This window comes from Chiloscyllium plagiosum, chromosome 1, assembly GCF_004010195.1.
Source record: "Chiloscyllium plagiosum isolate BGI_BamShark_2017 chromosome 1, ASM401019v2, whole genome shotgun sequence".
NCBI classification, from domain to species: Eukaryota; Metazoa; Chordata; class Chondrichthyes; order Orectolobiformes; family Hemiscylliidae; genus Chiloscyllium; species Chiloscyllium plagiosum.
In genome coordinates this window covers 154,086,600-154,109,452 of record NC_057710.1, presented here as the reverse complement: position 1 = coordinate 154,109,452, position 22,853 = coordinate 154,086,600, and the positions used below count along the sequence as shown (strand labels likewise).

At 41.7% G+C, this 22,853-nt stretch overlaps 1 protein-coding gene across 4 annotated transcripts in view; it reads left to right on the top strand.

The window, feature by feature from the left end:
- The window catches only part of gatb (glutamyl-tRNA(Gln) amidotransferase, subunit B), a 71,812-nt gene that overhangs the window by 47,775 nt on the left and 1,184 nt on the right, over nt 1-22,853 (top strand). For 3 of the 4 annotated variants that reach the window (XM_043699751.1, XM_043699738.1, XM_043699762.1), the window contains 2 exons: nt 7,162-7,240; nt 12,028-12,162. In XM_043699751.1, the coding sequence (XP_043555686.1) occupies nt 7,162-7,240; nt 12,028-12,162 (214 nt within the window). Of the gene's footprint in view, nt 1-7,161; nt 7,241-12,027; nt 12,163-13,101; nt 13,135-22,853 lie in introns of all 4 variants that reach the window. The other variant, XM_043699747.1, reaches the window with a different exon arrangement.

Here is a 22,853-nt window from a genome sequence, read left to right as displayed (position 1 = left end):
TAAATCACAACTAGAGTATTGCATACAGATCAAGCCATACATGTTTTTGTGCTGTATGACTCTGACTACATCACAGAAAAGATCAGTTACGGTACAATTACACCATTTAAAAGGTATCTAGATGGGTATTTAAATAGGAGGGGTTTGGAGGGATATGGTCCAGGTGCTGACATGTGGGACTAGATTAGGTTAGGATGTCTGGTCAGCATGGACGAGTTGGACTGAAGAGTCTGTTTCCATGCTGTACATTTCTATGACTCTACGACATAAGAAATGGTGCAGAGGAGTTTAGTTCATGAGGTTTGTACATTGCTCTCCAGACCAGCATTTATTGCTTATCCCTAATTGCATAGCCTTGAGTAACTGTCTAAGTGGAGTTTGCATATTCTCCCCGTGTGTGCATGGCTTTCCTCTGGGTGCCCCGGTTTCCTCCCACAGTCCAAAGATGTGCAGGCTAGGTGAATTGGCCATGCTAAATTCCCCATAGTGTTCAGGGATGTGTAGGTTAGATGCATTAGTCAGGGATAAATGTAGAGTAATAGGGAAGGGATGGGATACTCTTCGCAGGGTTGGTTTGGACTTGCTGGGCCAAATGACCTGCTTCCACGCTGTAGGGATTCCATGTAGATAGTTAAGAGTCAGCCGCATTGCTCTGGGTCTAGAGTTACATTTAGATAGACAGATTTTCTTCCGTAAAGGACATTAATGAACCAGATGAGTTTTCACAACAATCAATGTCTTTACTCAGCGAGTCATGAGTTCATGGAATGCCCTGCCAGTAGCAGTGGTGGACTCTCCCTCATTATGGGCATTTAAGCGGGCATTGGATAGGCATATGGAGGATAGTGGGCTAGTGTAGGTTAGATGGGCTTGGATCGGCGCAACATCGAGGGCCAAAGGGCCTGTACTGCGCTGTATTCTTCTAATGGTGGTTACATGGTTGCCATTAGGCCAGCCTTTTTTAATATTCCATATTTTTATTTAATTCAAGTTTCACCATTTGCTTTGGTGCATATCAAACTCAAGTCTCCAGAAGATGGATTGATTAGGAATGTTCACATTGACAGTTTCATTCCTTGTATCCTGCAAATGGAAATTGCAGAATACAACAGTTAAATCATTGGCAGTAGGTCTTGTGTAACAGTTTCACTCTGTGCAGCATTAGAAGTTTAGGTTTCTGGAATATTAGCCCAGTGACATTATCACTGTGCTCTTGTCTCTCCACAAGAATGGAGAATTTTAGCTTTGAATAAAGATTGAATCGTCTGGGATTATTTCCTTTGAGATAGAGGGGCGATTTAATTGAAATTATGATGGCCTTAAATAGAGTGGAAATCTCTTCTCCCAAAGTGTGGTGGTGGTCAGAATTTACTGTCTAATAGGGCAATGATTATATGATTCCTCAACATTTTAAAAATACTTAGATTATACAATTTCATGTAATTATCCACCAGGCTGTCAACCAAAACCTAGAAAGTGGGATTAAACTGAATAGCTCTTTTTTTCAGACAGCATGGACAGAATGACTTGCATGCCATTCTTTAAGCAATAACTGTTTATTTTTCTGGGTGGTGAATAGTTTTATCTTAATATTTAAGCTCAAATTACAATATTTGACCTATTAACAAAAAAAAGCCTCTGTACCTGTCCTGTAATTTCACATTATACTGTTTTAACTAGTATCGATGACTACCAGAAGGTGGCGCTGTCAAATCACATCTTGACAGTTATTGTTTAATTCACCTCAGCTCAAAAACAGGTCTCTTATATGAATATATTGCAATGATACAGTTACATGGGAGAGCATCTAGGAGAGAGCAGTTGGAAATAAGGAGAGGAGCAAAATATGTTTGGTCATGATCATGGTGGTAGGAATGACAGAAATATTTGTGAAAAGTCAGTCGTTCTTATTGATGTTCTTAAGAGAAGGAAGGGATCTAGGTAAGAATCCTAGGAAATGTATGGAAAGGTCAAGGGTCCTGTCCTGCCTTAAAAAAAAAAATTGGGAGCTGCACTAAACAAACTCCTCAGAGCAATTGTGAACAAATCAGACACAGAAACACATTTGCTGGTTAACTGCATTGTCATCCTTGCCAATGGCTGACAATCTGTACAAAAATTGGGAGAGTAGCCTCATGGACTTTAAAGCAACAGCCTGGCATGGAAACAAAGATAAATAGAAAATAGCAGGAAAATGATGTTTGGCCCTTTGAGCCTGCTCCATCATTCAGTTTGATCATGCCTGATCATTCCTGAAAACAGGAACAGTGAGTACTGAGTTGCATGTGTTGGGCATGATCATATTAAGTATGATATAGTCAGACTCAGAGTTATACCTTGCAGCAGATGTTGGAGATGGCTCAATCCCTGAGGGTATGTTCTGTCCCAATGGTAGAACAGCTACACAAAGCTAACATTACCGTTGGTAGGGGGAATGTTGCATTGGAATTTTTAACATTAACTCAAAACCCCATGAATTGTTACAGCATCAGATCAAACATCAGCCAGGAAGAATGCAATTCTGCTCTGCATTGAACATTTCTTATAAGAAGTATCATGGAGAGCATGGACATAACATATTTTGGGTGTGGGACAAGAATGACTTCGTGGCACCAATATTGATTGAGCTGGATAAGTTGTGATGTACACATCTACCATATACAGCAGCTAATAAGGGAAAAACCTCCTTGACATCGCCCTCACCAATTTACCTGTCATAGGTACTACTGTTACTTATGTAAATAGTCCCATCTTCACATTGAACATACTGCCATGTTGTGAGATATTACGCAATGCTAAAAGAATAATTTCCAAACAGCTCAAAACTGGGTATCCATGAGTCATCAACGGTAGCAGAATTATACTCAATCACAATCTGTAGACTCATGACCTAATGCATACCTCACACTGGGGATCAGTTAACTCAGTTGATTCGATGGCTGGTTTGTGATGCAGAATAATGCCAACAACATGGGTTAAATTCCCTCCCTGGCTGAGATTATCATAAACAATTCTCCTTTTCAAACTGTACCCTCAGCTCAGGTTAAACCATCACCAGCTATTTCTATCTCTCTTTTCCTCTCATGAGACAGCAGTTCAGTGGTCCTCTAGAATGATTACCTTGCCTTATGCTGGCACTACCGTTAAGTGGAGAATTAGTGCTGGTTCATAAGAGCATGAGAATAGGAGCAGGATTGGACCATATACCTGTCAAGTCTGCATGAACATTCAGTATTATCAAGACTGATCTTTGAGTTCAACTCCATTTTCCTACAGGCTCCCAATATCCCTCAGTTCCCAAAGAGGCCAAAAATTTGTTTATCTCAGCTTTGCATATATTCAATAAAGGAACCTGCAACTCATAGGGTAGATAATTCCTTTGAGTGAAGACATTTCTACTCCTATCAGTCTGAAATGATTGTCCACCTAACTTGAAATTCTGCCTGGTGTTCTAAACTTACCAGTCAGGTTCAAACCCCTTTAGAATCTTGTACATTTCAATGAAATCAATTCTCATTCTTCTAAAATCCAGAAAACATTACTAAAACGTATTCAGCCTCCTATCATTGGAACACTCTGTCCTCCCAGAGACCAATCCAGTGAACCTTCATCTTAATGTGCTAAGGCAAAGATATCTTTGTGTAAATACAGAGACCAAACTGTACGCAATCTTTGAGATGCTGTCTCACCAGAAACCTGTCCAATTATATTAAGGTTTCTTTGTTCTTATATTCCAATCACCTTGCAATAAGGCCTACATGCTGTTCACCTTAAATGAAGAGTGCATGGGGGCATGTTGACTGCAGCATCAGGCAGATCTAAAAATGCGTTGTCAACCTGATGCAACTACAACACAGTTGAAGCTGCATGTGCTAAAGAAAACTAAAACAAATCCCACAGCCAGTGGATCAGATCAAAGCTCTACTCTCCTGCCACATCTAATCTTTAATGGTGGTGTTAAGGAACTAACAGGAAGAGACTCCTCATCTTCCGACTAATATTCTCATCTTTAATGTTGGAGAGCTCAGAACATGGGTGAGAAAGTCAAGAGTTACGACCTGTTTGGGCTTGTTAATGTTTAAAGAAGAAATCCAATCACCCAGCAAATAACAGGCAGAAATATGTCACAAGGTTTCACATTTAATTTTATATATAAATAGAAATTATGCAAAGCACAGACCACTAACTTGTGGTTTATGAAGGATTCATGCTATGAGTTCAATGTATTCCCAGCCTCCAGAATTCTCACCTCTTAGAAAATCTTAGTTAACTCACTTTTCTTGCAGCCATCACCTAAAAGGTCTATCTGAACTCTTTGGAATTTACTCAAGCTTTGCTTCAGTTTTGTAGCCATTTTCCAAGGTTCGAGATTTCATGAAGTCTGCGAGTTTTGAGAAGTTCCTTCCATGAACGTTTGACTAAGTGACTCTCAACCTTTTTTTTAAACTGACCTCATAATTCTGGATTCTGACAGCTCAATCCTCATTAGATTCCTGCACAGTGACTTCACATAGCAAAAAACACACATTTATTCACCTTTGGAAAATATGGACTTATGGCTCTGTGTGGGAAAGCCGTGTCTCATGATCCTGATTGAGTTTTTTGAGGAAGAGACAAAGATGATTGATGAGGGCGGAGTGGTAAATGTTCTCTATATGGACTTGATTAAGACCTTTGACAAGGTCGCTCATGGCTGATACAGAAACCATGGAATCCATGGTGAGCTGGTAAGGTGGATACAGGAACAAAAACAGAAATTGCTGGAGAAGCTCTTTAGGTCTGGCAACATCTGTGGAGAGAAATCAGGGTTAATGTTTTGGGTCCAATGACCCTTCCTCAGAACTGGACCAGAAATGTTAACTCTGATTTCTTTCTACAAATGCTACCAGACTTGCTGAGCTCCTCCAGCAATTTCGGTTTTTGGTTTTGTTTCTGATTTCCAGCATCCGCAGTTTTTTTTGTTATTTTTTGGATGGATACAGAACTGGCTTAGTCATAAAAGACAGAGTGGCGGTAGTAGAGAGTTTTTCAGAACTGGAGACCTGTGACCAGTGATGTTCCACAAGGATCAGTGCTGGAATCCCTGTTGTTCCTGATATATATAAATGATTTGGACGAGTACATAGCTGACCTGATTAGTGAGCTTGCGGGTGACATAGATATTGGGGGAGCTGTGGCTAGTGAAGAGGATTGCTCGAGAATATGGCAGGATAGAGATAGGCCAGAGAAACGGCAGATGGGGTTTAATCTGGACAAATGCGAGGTTGATGCATTTTAGGGGATCTAATGCAGGAGGGAAGTATATAATAAATAGCAAAACCCTTATTAGCATCAACATACAGAGAGATCTAGACATACTAGTCCACAGTTCCCTGAAAGTGACAACACGAGTGGATCAGGTTGTCAAGAAGGCATATGGCACGCTTGCCTTCAACGGCCAGGGCATAAAAATAATATAAAAAATGGCAAGTCATGTTGCAGCAGTATAGATCTTTAGTTAGGCCACATTTGGAAGATTGAGTCCAGTTCTGGTTTCCACACTGTCAGTAGGATGTGGAGGCTTTGGAGAGGGTACGGAAATGGTTTACAGGACGTTCTCAGGTTTGGAGGGTAATAGCTATGAAGAGAGATTGGACAAACTTGGTTTGTTTTCACTTTAACATTGCAGCATGAGGGGTGACCTGATAGAGGTTTACAAAATTATGAGAAGGATAGATATGTGCATTTTTGCGAAGATAGAAATGTCAATTACTGGGAGATATAGGTTTATGTTAACTTTTTTTTACCTGGAGGATGGTAAGTGACTGGAATGTGTTGTTAGAGGATTTGTTGAAGGTGAATACAATAACAGCATTTAAAAGGCATCTTTACAGTTTTATGAATTGGCAGGGAATAGTTTGGAAGGGCATCATGTGTTGGGCTGAAGGGCTTGTACCTGTGCTGTTCTTTGTAATACCATTGGTTTCCAATAGCCCTCTGCTACAGTGTCAAACTGCAACCAAGCAGATTACCTCCATACACCCTAATTCTAAATCCTAACACAGCAACTGCTTTTCACTAAGGGTTACAATGGATTTCTTCCTTTATTTTCCAACTAAACACATTTTCCACTTGTTTTTCCCTTCATCAACTCAATCATGCTGAATATTAGCACCTGATCACAAACTTCAGGGATTACTGATTTAACCTACTTCAAGCTGTAAATCTGGCTTTATCTCTTTACTGTGCTTCCAAGTTAGACTCCAAATTGACACATTCTGTGATAGATTGTGGCTAGTTACATTGCTTAAGGATCTGTCCTCGGCCTCAGGTTTTAACATATCAATAATTCACTTCATTGGATATAGGAGAGAGTTCGATATCTTAAATTTGTTGACTGTAGTAATAGAAATAATAGGAGAATGTTGAAAGTGACAGTGATAGATTAAGTAGGCAAAGTTTTAGCAGATAGTTCATGTAGCAAAATGTGAGGTAATCTCTTTAGACTAAAGAAAGATAGATCAGTGTACTTCCTAAATAGTGCAATATTTGTAATTGTGAATGAGCCAAGATGTTGATGAATCAAAGTACTAGAAATTACAATAAAGTAGAGGCAGGTACAAAAATTAATCACAAGGCTGTCGGGATGTTAACCTTTACCTCAAAAGGGTGATTAGTCAAAGGGGTGGAAGTCAGCTCTGGCTTGACCACATCTGGAAACGGTCTTCAATTCATCTTTCAAGTGTATATTGGCCTGAGAGGACTGCAGTGCATTTTGTGTTGAATTCAAGGAGCTGAATAATCCATTCATGATCATATTATTGTTGAATTTGATTTTCTAATCTTAATTGATTCCTAACTTTCTGATAGATGCTGATTCTCATCAGGAATTCAGTATTGTGGCTGGTAACTTGTCCAGGTGGCTGTTTTCTGAGAATCTTAGCAGACTATTAAGTCAAGAGCATAGTGCTGTCCTCAAAAGATACTTTAAGAATTTTGATTTATTTTTAGGCCAGGTTTTGACTGAGGAAATATCATAGTCATAGAATTTCTGTATTGCTCCTTTTTACACTGATTTGTACTTTGTGTGCACTTATGGTGTTTGTTTTCTTAAATGCTATTAATGGATTTTTAATATACAGTTGATTTTTAACATCTTATTTTTATGCATACTCTTTTCAGCCCCATTACCCCTCCTGCTTTGGCAGAGCTGCTTACCCTCTTAGAAAAAGGATTTATATCTTCATCTGCAGCAAAGCAAGTGAGTAAACAGCAACTGCTACTAAAAAGTCTTTATTTGTTTTACAAGAAGCTGTCTAATAACACGAGGGAATCAAGTAACATCAAATCCTGATTTTTTTTCAACATTGAGGCATTTTCATTGGTTTCCTGATGGAATTCTTCAATTGTTTCAAAATCTGAGACTTTTTATTTCTCAAAACTCCTCCTGTCTCTCATTCTTCTCCTCAATGTATTAACACCTTGTTGAATATGGTTTAATAAGTGCTAGACATCTAGTAGATTCATACTGGTGCACTTTTCCAGACAAATGCGAAAAAATGCATTTTGGAAGGTCTAATTCAGAAGGGAAGTTAACAGTAAATGGCAAAACCCTTAGTAGCATTAAGAGGGATGCAGGCATAAAGGGGTCAACAATGCCCTGAAAGTGACAACACAAGTGGATAAGGTGACCAAGAAGGCATATGGCATGCTTGTCTTCATTGATCAGGACGTAAAAATAGTATAAAAATTGGCAATTCATGTTGGTGCTATATAGAACTCTAGTTAGGCCACATTTGAAAAATTGTGTACAGGTCTGGTTACCACACTGCCAGAAGTATATGGAGGCTTTTGAGAGGATACAGGAACAGTTTGCCAGGATGTTCCCTGGTTTGGAGGATGTTTACTATGAGGGGGAATTAAACAATTTGGTTTTCACTTGTATGTTGCAGCATCAAGGGTGACCTGAAAGAATTTTACAAAATTATGAGAAGAATAGATGGATGAATTTTTAGCCAAGGTAGAAACATCAATTACTAGGTGATGTAGGTATATGGTTTTTAAAAAAAGGGTAAGTTTAAAGAGGTGAAAGGCACATTTTTTCATGGAGAGTGGTGAGTGCCTGGAATATGGTGCCAGAGGAGTTGATGGAAGCGGGTCCAAAGCAATATTTAAGAGGCATCTTGACAGATATATGAATAGGCAGGGAGTAGAAGAATATGGACTGCATAGATGCAAAAAACTTTTAGTTTAGAAGGCAGTCTTGGTAGGCCAAAAAGCCTGTTCCTGTGCTGTACTGTTCTTGTGATGGAAATCAGAGTCAAACCTAACCCTTTTATGTGTATCTGTTTTTTGTTATTCTTTTGTGATGCTGGCAATGTTGGAAAAAAATCAGTGTTTGTTGCTCATCCAAAATTGCCTTTGAGAAAGCATTGATGAACTGCTGCAATCCACCAGGTTTCGGCACACTTTGTGGTCGTCGGTCATTGGATCCCTACAGTGTGGAAACAGGCCATTTAGCCCACCAAGTCAGCACCAACCCTCTGAAGAGCATTCCACCCCATCCATGTAACCCTACATTTCCTAAGGCTAATCCACCAAACTGCATACCCCTGGACACTTTCAGTAATTTAGCATGAATAATCCACCTAACCTGCACATCTTTGAACTGTGGGAGGAAACCAGAAAACTTGGCGGAAACCACTATAGACACAATAAGAATGTGCAAACTCCACACGGCTAGTCATCCAAGGTTGGAATCAAACCCAGATCCATGGTACTGTCAGGCAGCAGTGCTAACCACCGAGCAACCTTGCAGCCTTGGAATTCCAGGCTGGACTCAGCACCTGAGAAGGAATTGAATTATAGTTCACAGTCAGGATTGTGTAAGACGTAGACCGGATGCAAACTCCACACGGCTAGTCACCCAAGGTTGGAATCAAACCCAGATCCATGGTACTGTGAGGCAGCAGTGCTAACCACCGAGCCACCTTGCAGCCTTGGAATTCCAGGCTGGACTCAGCACCTGAGAAGGAATTGAATTATAGTTCACAGTCAGGATTGTGTAAGACGTAGACCGGAACTTGTAGATGATTGTGTTCCCATGGATGCATTGTCCTTGTCTTAGTGATAGTGAAATAAGCTTGGTGAGTTGCTATAATTCATTTTGGGTATGGTACACATGATGCCATTAAATCTCAAAGCAGAGAGATTGAATGTTGAAAATGGTGGGTAGGATGTTCAACAAGCTTTTTGTGCACGATGTTGAACTTTCTGATTGATTTTAGGATTGCATTCATTTAAGTAAATGTAGAGTATTCCATCACATTCCTGACCTGTGCCCTATTGCTGGACAGCAAGGGAGTTGAAGGTAAATTCTTGCTATAAAATTTCCCATCTCTGGCCTACTCTTCTAGCCACAGTAATTTTAGGGCTAGTCTACTTAAGTATCTGATCCATGGTCAGTCTTCCACGATGTTGTTGATCAGGAATTCAGCAATGGTATGACTGTTGAATGTCAAGGGAAGGTAGTCATTATCTGGCATTTGTGTGGTGTGAATGTTACTTGTGGATACCAGCCAAAGCTTGAATATTGTCCTGATCTTGTTACATGTGAACAGACTAAAATTATTTGGAAGTGTTACTGAGTACTGTAAGCATGCCCAATCCTGACCTTAGGATGAAGGGAAGATCATTGATCAAGCAAATGGTTGGGCCTAGAATACCCCTCTGAGGAACTCCTACAGAGATGCCCTCTGGATTGAGTAGATTAATCTCCAACAACCATAACCGTATTCCTTTGTATGAGGTGTGATTCACATCAGTGGAGAACCCTCCTCACCATGATCCCTATTGACTTCACTTTTGTTAGGTCCCTTTGATAACACATTGTCAAATACTGACTTGATGTCAAGAGTGGTCACTCTTACCTCATCTTTTGAGTTCAGCACTTTTTGTCCATGTTAGGATCAAGGCTCTAATGAGATCAGAAGCTGAGCAACCCTAGCAGAACCTAAACTGAGTGTCACTGGGCAGGTTATTGCTGAGTAAATATCACTTGATGACACTGTAAATGACATTTTTTTTGTCACTTTGGTCATGATCAGGAATGGACTAATAGGGTTGGATAGATGTATTGAACTCCCTGACTACTGAATAACTTTCCATATTGTTGGATAGATGCTAGTGTCATAGCTGTATTGAAACAGCTCAGCTGGGGCCTTGGCAAATTCTGCAACATGATTTTTTCGGCACTATTAGGATGTTCTCAGGGGTCATAGTATACCTGTGGCTAATGTCTTTATCCTTTTCTTTCTATCACGTAGTGTTTTGAGTTTGCTAACATGTGGCATTTGTGATGGTTGGGCATCAGTAGACAACCAAAATGGATCACTTGCTTGGCACAACTGAAAATCATTGTGAATGCTTTAGCCTTGTCTCTTGCACTAATGTACTGGGCTCCTGATGATGTGGATTGCTTCATCCAGTTATCTAGCTGTCAGCTACATTCTTGACTGAATGTGACAGACTGCAGAGCTTTAATCAGATCTATTTGTTGGAGGATTGCTCAGTTTTATTAATTGCATACTGCTTAAGCTGTTTAGCATGTGTGCAGTCCTTAGTTGTTGTCTCATCAGATTGCTACCTCACATACCCTTCTGCACTCCTTATTGAACCTGTGATGAACCTGTGGCTTGACTGTAATGCTAGAGTGAAGAATAAGTCAGGCCAGGAAGTTATAGATAAGTAGTGGAATACTGTTGATGACTCTCTTCGTATCCAAACTTAAGCTTCCAGCTCTGTTCTGAATCTACCCTTTTTAGCAAGATGGTAGTGCTACAGAATGGCCAGTATCCTCACTGAAGTTGAAACTTTTTTCTCCACAAGAACTGTGCATTAGTTGCTCCTCACATTAGTATCATGGACAGATACATCAGCACCTGGTGGATTTGTGAGAGCAAAGTCATGTATGAGGTTTTTTGTCTTATTTATTTCCTCATCACCTGCTGCATGCCCAATCTGGTAACAATATCCTTCAAGACTCAGTCAGATTTGTCAGTAGCAAAGTTATTGAAGTTCCCCTCCCATAACACAATCAGTACCCTTGCTATCCTTCGTGCTTCTTCCAAATGACGTTCAATGCGAAAAAACACTAATTAAGTAGCTAAGGGTGATGATAATTAGTTGGAAGTTTCTTTGTGCATATTTAACCTGATACCATGAAGCTTCACAGGATTTGGAATTAACATTGATGACTCCCACTAATGTGTACCACTGAGAACATACTAAGGAATAGTAATGGATGGGCCTAGGACTTTTATTTAAGATATGATTTGGTGAGTATGACTGTCAGGCTGTTGATTGACTAGGCTGTGGGACAGCTCTCCCAACTTTGGCATAGCTCAGAACTGAGATAAAGAGGGTTTTACAGACTGTGCTGTTGTTATTTCCAGTGCATGTGTTAATACCATGCATTCTATCTAGTTTTGTTCTGCTTATACTTTTTGTAATGTTTCGATACAAATGAGTGGCTCATTAGACTGCTTCAGGTGGAAGAGTCAATCACATTGCTAGGGGCTTGGAATCACATTTTGGCCAGACCGGGTAAGGGTGGCGAACTTCCATTGCTAATGTATCCCAGAATAGTAGCCTGAACTTCTGGATTGCTAATCTACTGACATTTCAATACACCACTATCTGCTAATTTTGTAGGCTAGAGTACCTAGTTTTGTTATTTTGTTTACTGTTGTCACCTCATCTGCTATGAGCTAACAGCCCAATTGGATACTTAAATCGGTTATCAGTTTGTTCTGTAATCTGGAAAGCCTGATACACAGCACTCAATATCATTAATTAATTTATTCTGCATCAACATTCTGTATTCACTGGCATAGTACTGAAGAATTTGAATATCAATTTTAAAAATCATGAGCAAGCAATTATAGAATTTACTGAATCACATGATTAGCTAAGTCTGTACATTATGCATTTGCAGCACTTTTTACCATAGGTGCTTTGAGTAGTAATGGTTTTGTATTGGGTTTGTAGGTATTTGTTGAACTATGGAAAGGAGAAGGGAAGTCTGCAGTCCAGATAGTTGAACAAAAGGAACTGGGGCTGATTCAAGACCACAGGAAACTAGAACAGATCTGTCAGCGTGTTATCGAAGATCATCCTTCAGAGGTAAGCTATTTCAACAAATGCTGCTGTTTTTTCAGAAGTTTACTTGAGTGTCAGATTAAGGGGAAATAATTATGTAGCAAATGATTGCTGTAAAATCAAATCGCTTTTTTCTCATAAATGTTATGGTAATTTTTCTGCCATTTAATTGCTTAAATAATGTATTTTTGTGAGTAGAGTAGATGTAATGGAATATTGAAAAGATTTTTGACAGTCAATAAAATGCATTCTTTGATTATTTAATGCTACTCTCACTTTTTCTAAAAAAAGTAGTACTATTTGGCTAAAAGCATATTTTGCATGTTGGTAACCAAAAGAGAAAATGCTGGAAAATCTCAGCAGGTCTGGCAGCATCTGTAAGGAGAGAAAAGAGCTGATGTTTTGAATCTAACTGACCCTTTGTCAAAGCTAAAAAAAGGGAGAAATAGGGAGAAATTGATTGTCTTTCTTTCTCTCGCTCCCCACTCTCTCATCATCTTTTTCCTCTCCTCTTCCCCCTTTGCTATCCTTCTCCCCTGTTTTCCATTTTGCCTCTGCTTCATCCATCCCCCCCCATCCCCACATATTTTGTCACATAGCACTGGCTCCAGCCTTGGTCATTCACAGCTCCTAATCTCCCTATAATCTCTCTGTGCACTGTCATTATCACCTTTATTGCTACCTTTACTTCAGGAGCCATGACTCCCCTTCTCTCAGCCTAGTATAAATACCTCCCTATTTCTCCCTTTTTTTAGCTTTGACAAAGGGTCAGTTAGACTCAAAATGTCAGCTCTTTTCTCTCCTTGCAGATGCTGCCAGACCTGCTGAGATTTTCCAGCATTTTCTCTTTTGGTTTCAGATTCCAGCATCCGCAGTAATTTGCTTTTATTTTGCATGTTGGTGCTTGTGAGATTCCTAGAAAACAGTCTTTTCATATTTCTCTCTCCTAACATAAATAACAAGATGTTTGAAAGGAAGTTAGATACTTGCTGAGAGGTAAGTCCAATAAAGAAACATGTAGAAAGGGTAGGGAACAGGAATTGAAGATGTGCAAGTTTATACATGGCTATCGAATTAATTGTACAGGCTGGATGTCTTTAAAAATTTCCTAATTTCTTAACTTTACCATTTCAAGTTCATTTATCTCTGGATGATCCATGATTTAATTTATGGAGAAAAGCTCTGTTCATCCACTGCTGCTGACACCTAAGCAGAAATTGCTGGAAACGTTCAGCAGGTTTGGCAGCATCTATGGAGAGAAATCAGAGTTAACATTCAGATCCAGTGACCCTTCCTTAGAATTCACAGGAAGCAGAGTGTGAGGATGTGTAGTCAAGGTAATTGTGGGGAGTCGATGGATATTGGTAGCCAGCCTATCCCCAGAAATGGAAACCAAGATGTCAGAGAAGGAAAAAGTGATGTCAGAGATGAACCAGGTGAAGATGGGGTGGAAACTGGAAATACAATTGATAAATTTACCAATTCTGGACAAGAGAGGGAGATGGTACCGATATTGTCATCAATGTAGTAGAGGAAGAGTTGTGGGTGGGGGCTAGAATAAGTCTAGATAAAGGAATGTTCCACATATTGCACAAATAGACAGGCATAACTGGGGCCCAAGCAGGTACCAATGGCCACCTCTATGACCTGAAAGAAGTGAGAAGAGTTAAAAGAGAAGTTGTTTGGGGTGAGGATGTGCTCATCCAGGCAGAAGAGGGTGGTGGCGGATGGGGATGTTCATAACATTTTTCCAGGTAGAAGCAGAGCGCTCTGATACCATCCTGATGAGGGATGGACTTGTAAAGGGATCGCATGTTCATGGTAAAGAGGCAGCTGGATCCCATAAATTGGAAATTCTGAAACTGATGTAAAGAGGAGCCATGGATGTAAGTGGGCAGGAACTGGTTGAGGGGAGAAAAGATGGATTCAAGGAAGGAAGAGATGACTTCTGTAAGGCAAGTGTAGGCAGAAACAATAGGGATGACCAGGCAGTCCTATTTGTGGATTTTGGGAAGGAGGTAGAAGTGCGCTTTCCGGAATTAGAAGACTGTCAGCTTGAAGGCAGACAGACAGAGATCACCAGATGAAATGTGGTTGGTGACTGTGGCAGACACTATGGCCTGATGTTCCACTGTGGGGCATGGTCCAAGGGGAGATAGGAGGAGGAAGAGCAAATTACTGCAGATGCTGGGAGTCTGTACTGAAAACAAGAAGTGCTGGAGATCACAGCGGGTCAGGCAACATTCATGGAGAGAGAGCAAGCTAACGTTTTGAGTCTAAATAACTCATCATAAGAGGAGGTATCTGAGAGTTGGCACTCGGCCTTTGCAATGTAGAGGTCAGTAAGCCAGACAACAACTGCACCACCCTTATCGGCATGCTTAAGTACAAAGTCACGGTTGGATCTGAAAGCACGAAGTACACTCAGTTCCCAAGGAGATAGCTTGGAATGAATGAGGGGGCAGAAAAATTAAGGCAGCCAATGAGACGTTCTCAATCAACAGTTCTAGTGCAGGTAAAGGGCCGGAGGGAGGTGTCCAAATGGAGGTGGGCAAAGGGGTCTGTGGGACAGGGAGAGGACTCTTGTCCAAAAGAATGGGCATGGAGGCACAATGTCATGTTATGTCGAAATTCATTAAGGTGGGAGCACTGAAGGATAAAACTGCGACCTTTGCTGATTACAACATGTTCAGCATTGGAGAGCAGAACATCAGGAGGATGATGATGATGAACGCATGACAGGAGGTGGGGTTTGGGGAGTGAATGAAGTCAGACGGAAGGGAGGGGAGAAAGGTTCCAGAGAGCCATGAGGTATCTGAGTTGTTGTATCTTGTGTGCTTTGATGTCTGAGAGGAAAAGAAAAAGTTTCTTCGTATGTCAAATGAGCTGAAGGATGAAGTGGAACTAGAATGCAGTGCAGCTTTTAGCCAGCGTGACGCAGTGCTGCTGGAGAGAGGTCGAGAGTGTGCTCATGATGATGCATGTATGTGGATCACAGGTTGTAGTGAGACCAGCTGTCTGTGGAATTTTGAACGTGGGGAGATGCCCTATGATCCTGGGTGGATTCAAAACACAAAGGATGGAACTTGAGTTGGAATCTTGTGCAGGTGAATCTGAGCTGGAGGCAGTCATTGATGAATGTGATGTAGCAGTGGAAACGGGTTTTGGCAAATACTTGTCACACACCAGGAGCAATAGTGAAATTAATGATGTTGAACAAAAAAGAAGGGATGTCCTGTCGGAGACTGGCAGAACTTCTTCAATGTGGGCGTGCCTGGAGGAGGTGAGGCAGTGAGTTAAATACTAAATAAAAACTGAAAGAACTGCAGATGCTGGAAATCAAAGTGAAGGAAAGGCTCAGCATCTGTGGAGATAAATCAGTCCCTCTGCACCTCCATCCACCATGCATCCAGTCCCTCTGCACCTCCATCCACCACGCATCCAGTCCCTCTGCACCTCCAACCACCACGCATCTAGTCCCTCTGCACCTCCATCCACCACGCTTCCAGTCCCTCTGCACCTCCATCCACCACGCATCCAGTCCCTCTGCACCTCCATCCGCCATGCATCCAGTCCTTCTGCACCATCTGCCATGACCAGGTTCCCCAAGCCTCCTGTTTCTTCTTCTCCTGACGTCCCCACCAGCACCCTTCCACTGACACTCTGATTCGTTTGGCTGAATTTGTCCTCACTCAACTATTTCTCCTGCAAATCCTCCCACTTCTTCCAGATGAAGGGGTAGGCATGGGCACCCACATGGGCCCCAGGTATGCCTGTCGCTTTGTTGGCTACATAGAACAGTCCATCTTCTATAGTTACACTGGCCCCACTCCGCCACATTGATGACTGCATCAGCACCACCTCGTGCTCCCACGAGGAGGTTGAACAGTTCATCAACTTCAGCACATTCCACACCATCTCTGATACCTCCCTCCCCTTCCCAGACCTCTCCACCTCCATCCATGATGACCGACTCAACACTGACATTTTCTACAAATCCACCGACTCCCACAGCTACGTGGTTTACACCACCTCCCATCCTACCTTCTGGAAAAATGCTATTCCCAATTCTTCCGCTTCTGCTACCAGGCGCACCAGTTCTACCACAGAACACACCAGATAGCCTCCTTCTTTAAAGACTGCAATTTCCCCTCCCACGTGGTTGAAGATGCTCTCCAATGCAACTCATCTACGTCCCACACCTCTGCCCTCGAATCCCACCCCTCCAACCATAACAAGAACAGAACCCCCCCCCCCACATCGGTCCTCACCTTTCACCCCACTAACCTTCACATAAATCGCATCACCTGCCGACATTTCCGCTACCTACAAACGGACCCCACCACCAGGGATATATTTCCCTCCTCACCCCTATCCGCTTTCCGCAAAGACCGTTCCCTCCACGACTACCTGGTCAGGTCCACGCCCCCTAACAACCCATCCTCCCCTCATGGCACCTTTCCCTGCCATCGCTGGAATTGCAAAACCTGCGCCCACACCTTCCCCCTCACCTCCATCCAAGGTCCCAAAGGAGCCTTTCACATCCATCAAAGTTTTACCTGTACTTCCACACATTATTTATTGTATCTGTTGCTCCCAATGCGGTCTCTCTCTACACTGGGGGGAATGGACGCCTTCTCACAGAGTGCTTCAGTGAACATTTCCGGGACACTGGCACCAATGAACCCCACCGCCCCGTGGCTGAACATTTCAACTTGCCCTCCGCCAACGACATGCAGGTCCTGGGCCGGCTGTATCGCCACTCCCTCACCATCCGATGCCTGGAGGAAGAACACCTCATCTTCCGCCTCGGGATCCTTCAACCCCACGGACAGTGTGGACTTCACCAGTTTCCCCATTTATCCTTCCTCCACCTTACCCCAGTTCCAACCTTCCAGCTCAGCACTGTTGTCATTGACCTGTCCCACCTGTCCATCTTCCTTCCCACCTATCCGCACCACCCTCCTCTCCAACCTATCACCTTTACCCCCACCTCCATCCACCTATTGCACTCTCAGCTACCTGCTCCCTAGCCCTACCCCCACCCATTTATCACTCCACCCCCGAGACTCCCAGCCTCCTTTCTGATGAAGGGCTTTTGCCCGAAACATTGATTTTCCTGCTTCTTGGATGCTGCCTGATCTGTTGTGCCTATCCAGCACCACTCTAATCTCCAGCATCTGCAGTACCCACTTTTGCCTGGAGCGAAATCAGAGTTAACATTTCGGGTCCAGTAACCTTTTCTGAGAACTAAGCTTAGACCTGCCTGAGACTCAATTTAAAGTGAGTTGACACTGGGGGGAAAAAATTACACAATGTTGTAGAACAGAGACAACTAGGAAACAGCAGTAACTTGCATTTGTATAGTGCCAGTAACATAGTATTCTCTTGCTAGATATTGAAAATGAAAAGGAAGATTATCATCTAAATTCCACCAGCATTAACCTCACATAATCATACAGCATGGAAACGAACCCTTCCGTCCAACCAGTCCACATCGACTATGTTCCCAACCAAACCAGTCCCACCTGCCTGCACTTGGCCTACATCCCTCCAAATCTTTCCTATTCATGAACTGATTCCAAATGTGTTTTAAAAGTTGTAACTGCATCCACCACTTTCTCTAGCAGTTTATTTCACACACGAACCGCTCTGTATAAAAATAAAGTTGCTCCTCATGCCCTTTCAAACATTCCTCTTCTCACCTTAAAAGCATGACCCCTAGTTTTTCATTCACCATCCCTAGGGAAAGACCCTGGTCATTCACCTTTTCTATACCCCTCATGATTTTATAAACCTCAATAAGCTAATCCTCAACCTCCAGTATCCCAGTGATAAACATCCCAGACTTTCCAGTCTACTTTTATACCTCAAGCCCTCCGTTCCAGCAAAATGTTGGTAAATCTTTTTTGACCCCTCTCTAATTTAATATACTTCATTTAGCCAAGTGACCAGAACTGTACACAGTACTCCAAAGGTAGCCTCAACAACATGATGTCCGAACTGCTATATTCAAAGGTCTGAGGAATGAAGACACGAATGTTAATCGCTTTCTTACATACTAGAACCCCTAGGGTGTCTCAGTTCTCCAACACTAGCCACGGCCCTACCATTAATTGTATAAGTTCTGTTCTTGTTTGCATTGCCAAAGTGCAATACTTCGTACTTATTCAAATTAAACTCCATCTGCCACTCCTCAGCCCATTGGCCCTATTGATCACAATCTCTTGGTAATCTTAGATAACCTTTATCGCTGATGAAGGGCTTTTGCCCAAAATGTCGATTTTTCCTGCTCCTCGGATGCTGTCTGGCCTGCTGTGCTTTTCCAGCACCACTCTAATCTTGACTGATGACCAACATTTGCAATCCTCACTTTTGCCTAACCTTTTTCACTGTTCACTATATCACCAATTCTGGTGTCACCGGCAAACTTACTAAACATGTCACCTCTATTCTCATCCAAATCATTTATAGAAATGACAAACAAAAGTGAAACCAGTATCGATCTCTCTGGAAACCACTGGTCACAGGCCTCCAGTCTGAAAAACAACCATCCACCACCACCTCTGTCTCGTACCATAACGCCAATTTTGTATCCAGTTGACAAGCTCGCCCTGAATCCTATGTGATCTAACTTTACTAATTCGTCTACTATGTGGAACTTTGTCAAAGGCTTTACTAAAGTCCAAGTAAATAATGTCTACTGCTCTGCCCTCATCGGTTGTTTTGGTTACTTCATTAAAAAGCTCAATCCAGTTTGTGAGACATGATTTTACTCTCACAAAGCCATGCTGACTATCCCTAATCAATCCTTGCCTCTCCAAATGCATGTAAATTCTAACTTTCAGAACCACCTCTAACAACCTATCCACCACTAATGTCATACTCACAGGTCTGTCGTTTCCAGGCATCTCCTTCCAGCTTTTATTAAACAATGGCACAACATTACCGAACCTCAAGTCCTCCAGCATGTTATTCGTGTTTACAAATGATATAAATATTTCTGCTAGGGGCTCCACAATTTCCTCCCTATCTTCCCACAACGTCTTCAGATATACTTGACCAGGTCCTGAAGATTTATCTACTTTGATGTTTTCTAAGACCTCTGGCACTTTCTCTTCTGCTTTCAAAACGTCAATATTTATTTCCCTGAGTTGTCCAGCTTTTACAGGAGTAATCAGAGCAGAGTACAAATAAAGCAAGAAATTGTTATGCACCCAAAATTAATTTCTTACACATTCCCTTTTATTTTTGTTGTTACTCACTGCTAATGTTCACATTCTTCCTAAGTTTAAAACTTGGTTCTAGCCTTCTAATGACATATAATGAGTACAAAAATATAAAAGCAGAGTAGATGAATGAGTGGCTGAAGCATTGGAACAGGAAGGAGGAACAGGAATAGGAAAGAGGGGTTCAGATTCCTGGATCACTGGGACAGTTTCTTTGGAAGGTGGGACAGTCTACACCTGAACCAGAATAGAACCAACATCTTGCGGGTGGGTTTGCCAGTACTATTGGGAGGAGTTAAAACTAGTTTGGTAGTGGAGGACGATAGTGGAGAAAGATGGAGGGAACGTGGTGTTAGTATGATAGAGACACAGCAAGAGATAGAGTTCAGCAATGTTGACTTTCAAGGGAGTAAGACCAGGCTGAATGGCCTCTACCTTAATTCAAGGATTGTTATAGTTATGAGAGATGATTTGAGGGTGTGGATTCACACATGGAATTATAATATTGTTGCCATCACAAAGTCGTTGTTGAGGGAGGGGCAGGACTGGCAACTCAACATTCCAGGGTATAGAATCTCCAGCTGAAACAAAGAAGAGGAGTTCATGGTATATTACTACATAAGGAGTCAATTACTGCAGTAAGGAGAAACAAATCTTGCAAGGATCTGCAAATGAGACTTTGTGGGTAGAGCTTAGGAATAAAAAGGGGACATTCACATTGCTGGGAGTGTATTATAGCTCTCAACAGTCAGCAGGCAATAGAGGAGCAAATATGTAGACAATTCAGTGAGGTATGCCTCAGTATAATAATATGGTAATTAATTGGGATAATCATAGTGTAAAGGATTTAAAGGGGGCAGATTTCTTGAAATATATTCAGGAGATCTTTTTATGTCAACATGTAAAAGGTCCAACAAGCGCTGTACAGTACTGGATCTAAGCTGGGGAACAAAACTGGGCAGCTGTTCAAGATGGCAGTGGGGGAGCACTTTAGTGACAGTGACCACAATAAGCACAATTTTAAGTTTTTGTAAAAGCTAAAGCATAGACTATAAAAAATGGCTTTGTATTGAGGGAATGCAGGTTTTGTTTAAATTAGGCAGGATCTAGACAAAGTAGACTGGAGACACCTTATGGGAAAATCTACAGAACAGGGTAGGTGGGGGTGTTCAAAAAGGAAATGGGGAGAGTACAGGCCCAAGCAAGTTCTCTTACAGGAGCAACAAGGTCTGAGAACCCTGGATGTCCTGGAGTATTTAGGACTAGATAAGAAGGAATTGATACCTTTAGCAGGTACAAGGGAGCTAATCAATGAAGAGGGTAGAAAATGTAGGGGAGGAAACTTCAGAAAACAACTAGACAAGGACAGAGAGGGCATGATAAAACTCTAGTGGATAAAATTCAGGAAAATTCCAAGATATTCTATAAACGTATTAAGGGGAAGACGATAACCAGGGAAAGAGTGGGACCCATTAGGGACCAAGGGGACATTGGTAGGTTATTAAGAAAGCACTTTACATTGATCTTCAGTCAGAGGAAGAAAGAGGTAGGTAGAGAATTTAGGAGGTGTCAAAGGACTGGAGGGCAACGAATATGGTTCCACTTTTAAAGAAAGATGATAGAGATATATCAGGCAATTACAGGCATGTGCGTTCCATATCAGTGATAGTGAAAGTGTTGGAGAAAATTTATCCCTACTTGGAGAGGCAAGGTTTGATTAGGGGTTGTCAGTGTGGTTTTATCAGAGGGAGGTTACGCCTGACAAACCTGACATAAGTTTTCGAGGCAGTAAGGTGTGTAAATGATAGTAGTGCAGTTGATGTAGTTTATGTGGATCTTGGGCAAAGCCTTTGACAAGAAGATAAAAGCACATGGGATCCAGTGTAACTTGGGAAGTTGGATCCAAAATTAGCTGAGTTGTAGTAGACAGAGGGTGATAGTAGAAGCTGGTGTGCTGTAGTGTACCAAAGAGATCAGTGCTGGGTCCCTTATTGTTCATGATTTATAAAGAACAAGGATGAGAATGTGGGAGATATGATAAATAAGTTTGCCAATGACACAAAAATTAGCTGAGTGGTTACTAATGAGAGCATGTTCTGTTGGAGAGATACAAAACTTTGGTTAGACAACAACTAGAGTATTGTGTACAGTTCTTGTCATCTCACTATTTGAAATATATAATTGAACTGGAGAGGATATAGAGGAAATTCACGAGGATGTTGTCTGGGATGGAACATCTAAGCTGTCAAGAGAGGCTGGATAAGCTCAGGTTGTTTATGTAGAGCAGAGAAGGCTGAGGGGGGAGCATGATTGAGGTGTGTTGAAGATTGAATGGCATGGATAGGGTGGGTATGAAGCAGTTGTTCTTCTTAGTTGAATGATCAGGAATGAGGGATATAATTCTAAGGCAAAGGGCAGGATGTGTAGAGGGGATTTGAGGAAAATTATTGTCTTTCAAAGGGAGGTGGGAATCTAGAATCCACGGCCTGAGAGGGTAGTAGAGGCAGAAAACCTCACGCCCTTTTAAAAAGTATGTGGATGATCATTTGAAATGTCATATGTTCAAGGTTATGGGCCAAGTGCTGTAAATTGGAATTGGGTGTAGATAGGTTGGCACAGACTTCTTTGCTTATGTGTCTCTAACTATATTATTAAAGTTACAGTAGCCATCTGGCAGCATCTTTTTTTCTAGAAAGTCTCCACTTCAGTTGGGTAATAATATGATGCAGTAGAGTTCTGATCAGAAATTGATTATCAAACTGCTATTTCAACTATTGCCTAGTGTTGTTTACTGAAGTAGTCATCCAATACAAGGAGAATTTCATAAGTTAAATATTGCTGGTTGTACTTTGGCTAAAGTGTGTTCAGCAGGCCAGGCAGCATCTGAGGATCAGGAGAATCGACGTTTCGGGCATAAGCCCTTCTTCAGGAATTCCTGAAGAAGGGCTTATGCCCGAAACGTCGATTCTCCTGCTCCTCGGATGCTGCCTGGCCTGCTGTTTTTTCCGGTACCACATTTTTCAACTCTGGTCTCCAGCATCTGCAGTCCTCACTTTCTCCTAAAGTGTGTTCAGTACCAATATAATTTATGTTCATACCTAGTGACTGATTCTCAGGAGAAATTGAGGGAATTTCACATGGAGGACATCACGACAAGGGTTTAGGGAGGAGGTGTGCAGTCTGTCTAATGACAACCAGTATAGCCACACAATCCAACTCTGATTGATTACTTCCTCTAGAATCTCTGCTCCTCTGGCTTGAACACAAGTATCTAAACTACCTTGGCCAAAGCTTACCTTGACAGATGAAATCCAGACAAAACATGTCCCAGAAGGCCTGACCCAAGACTTAAAAGGCAAATAACAGGATAGTCGCAGAAAGTGCAAATGGTCGTCACACCTATACCATAAATGTGAGAACTAGAATAGAAGTATTGGTAGGTCATGTATCCAAAATAGTAATGCTTTTAGTTGATGATTGAATGAC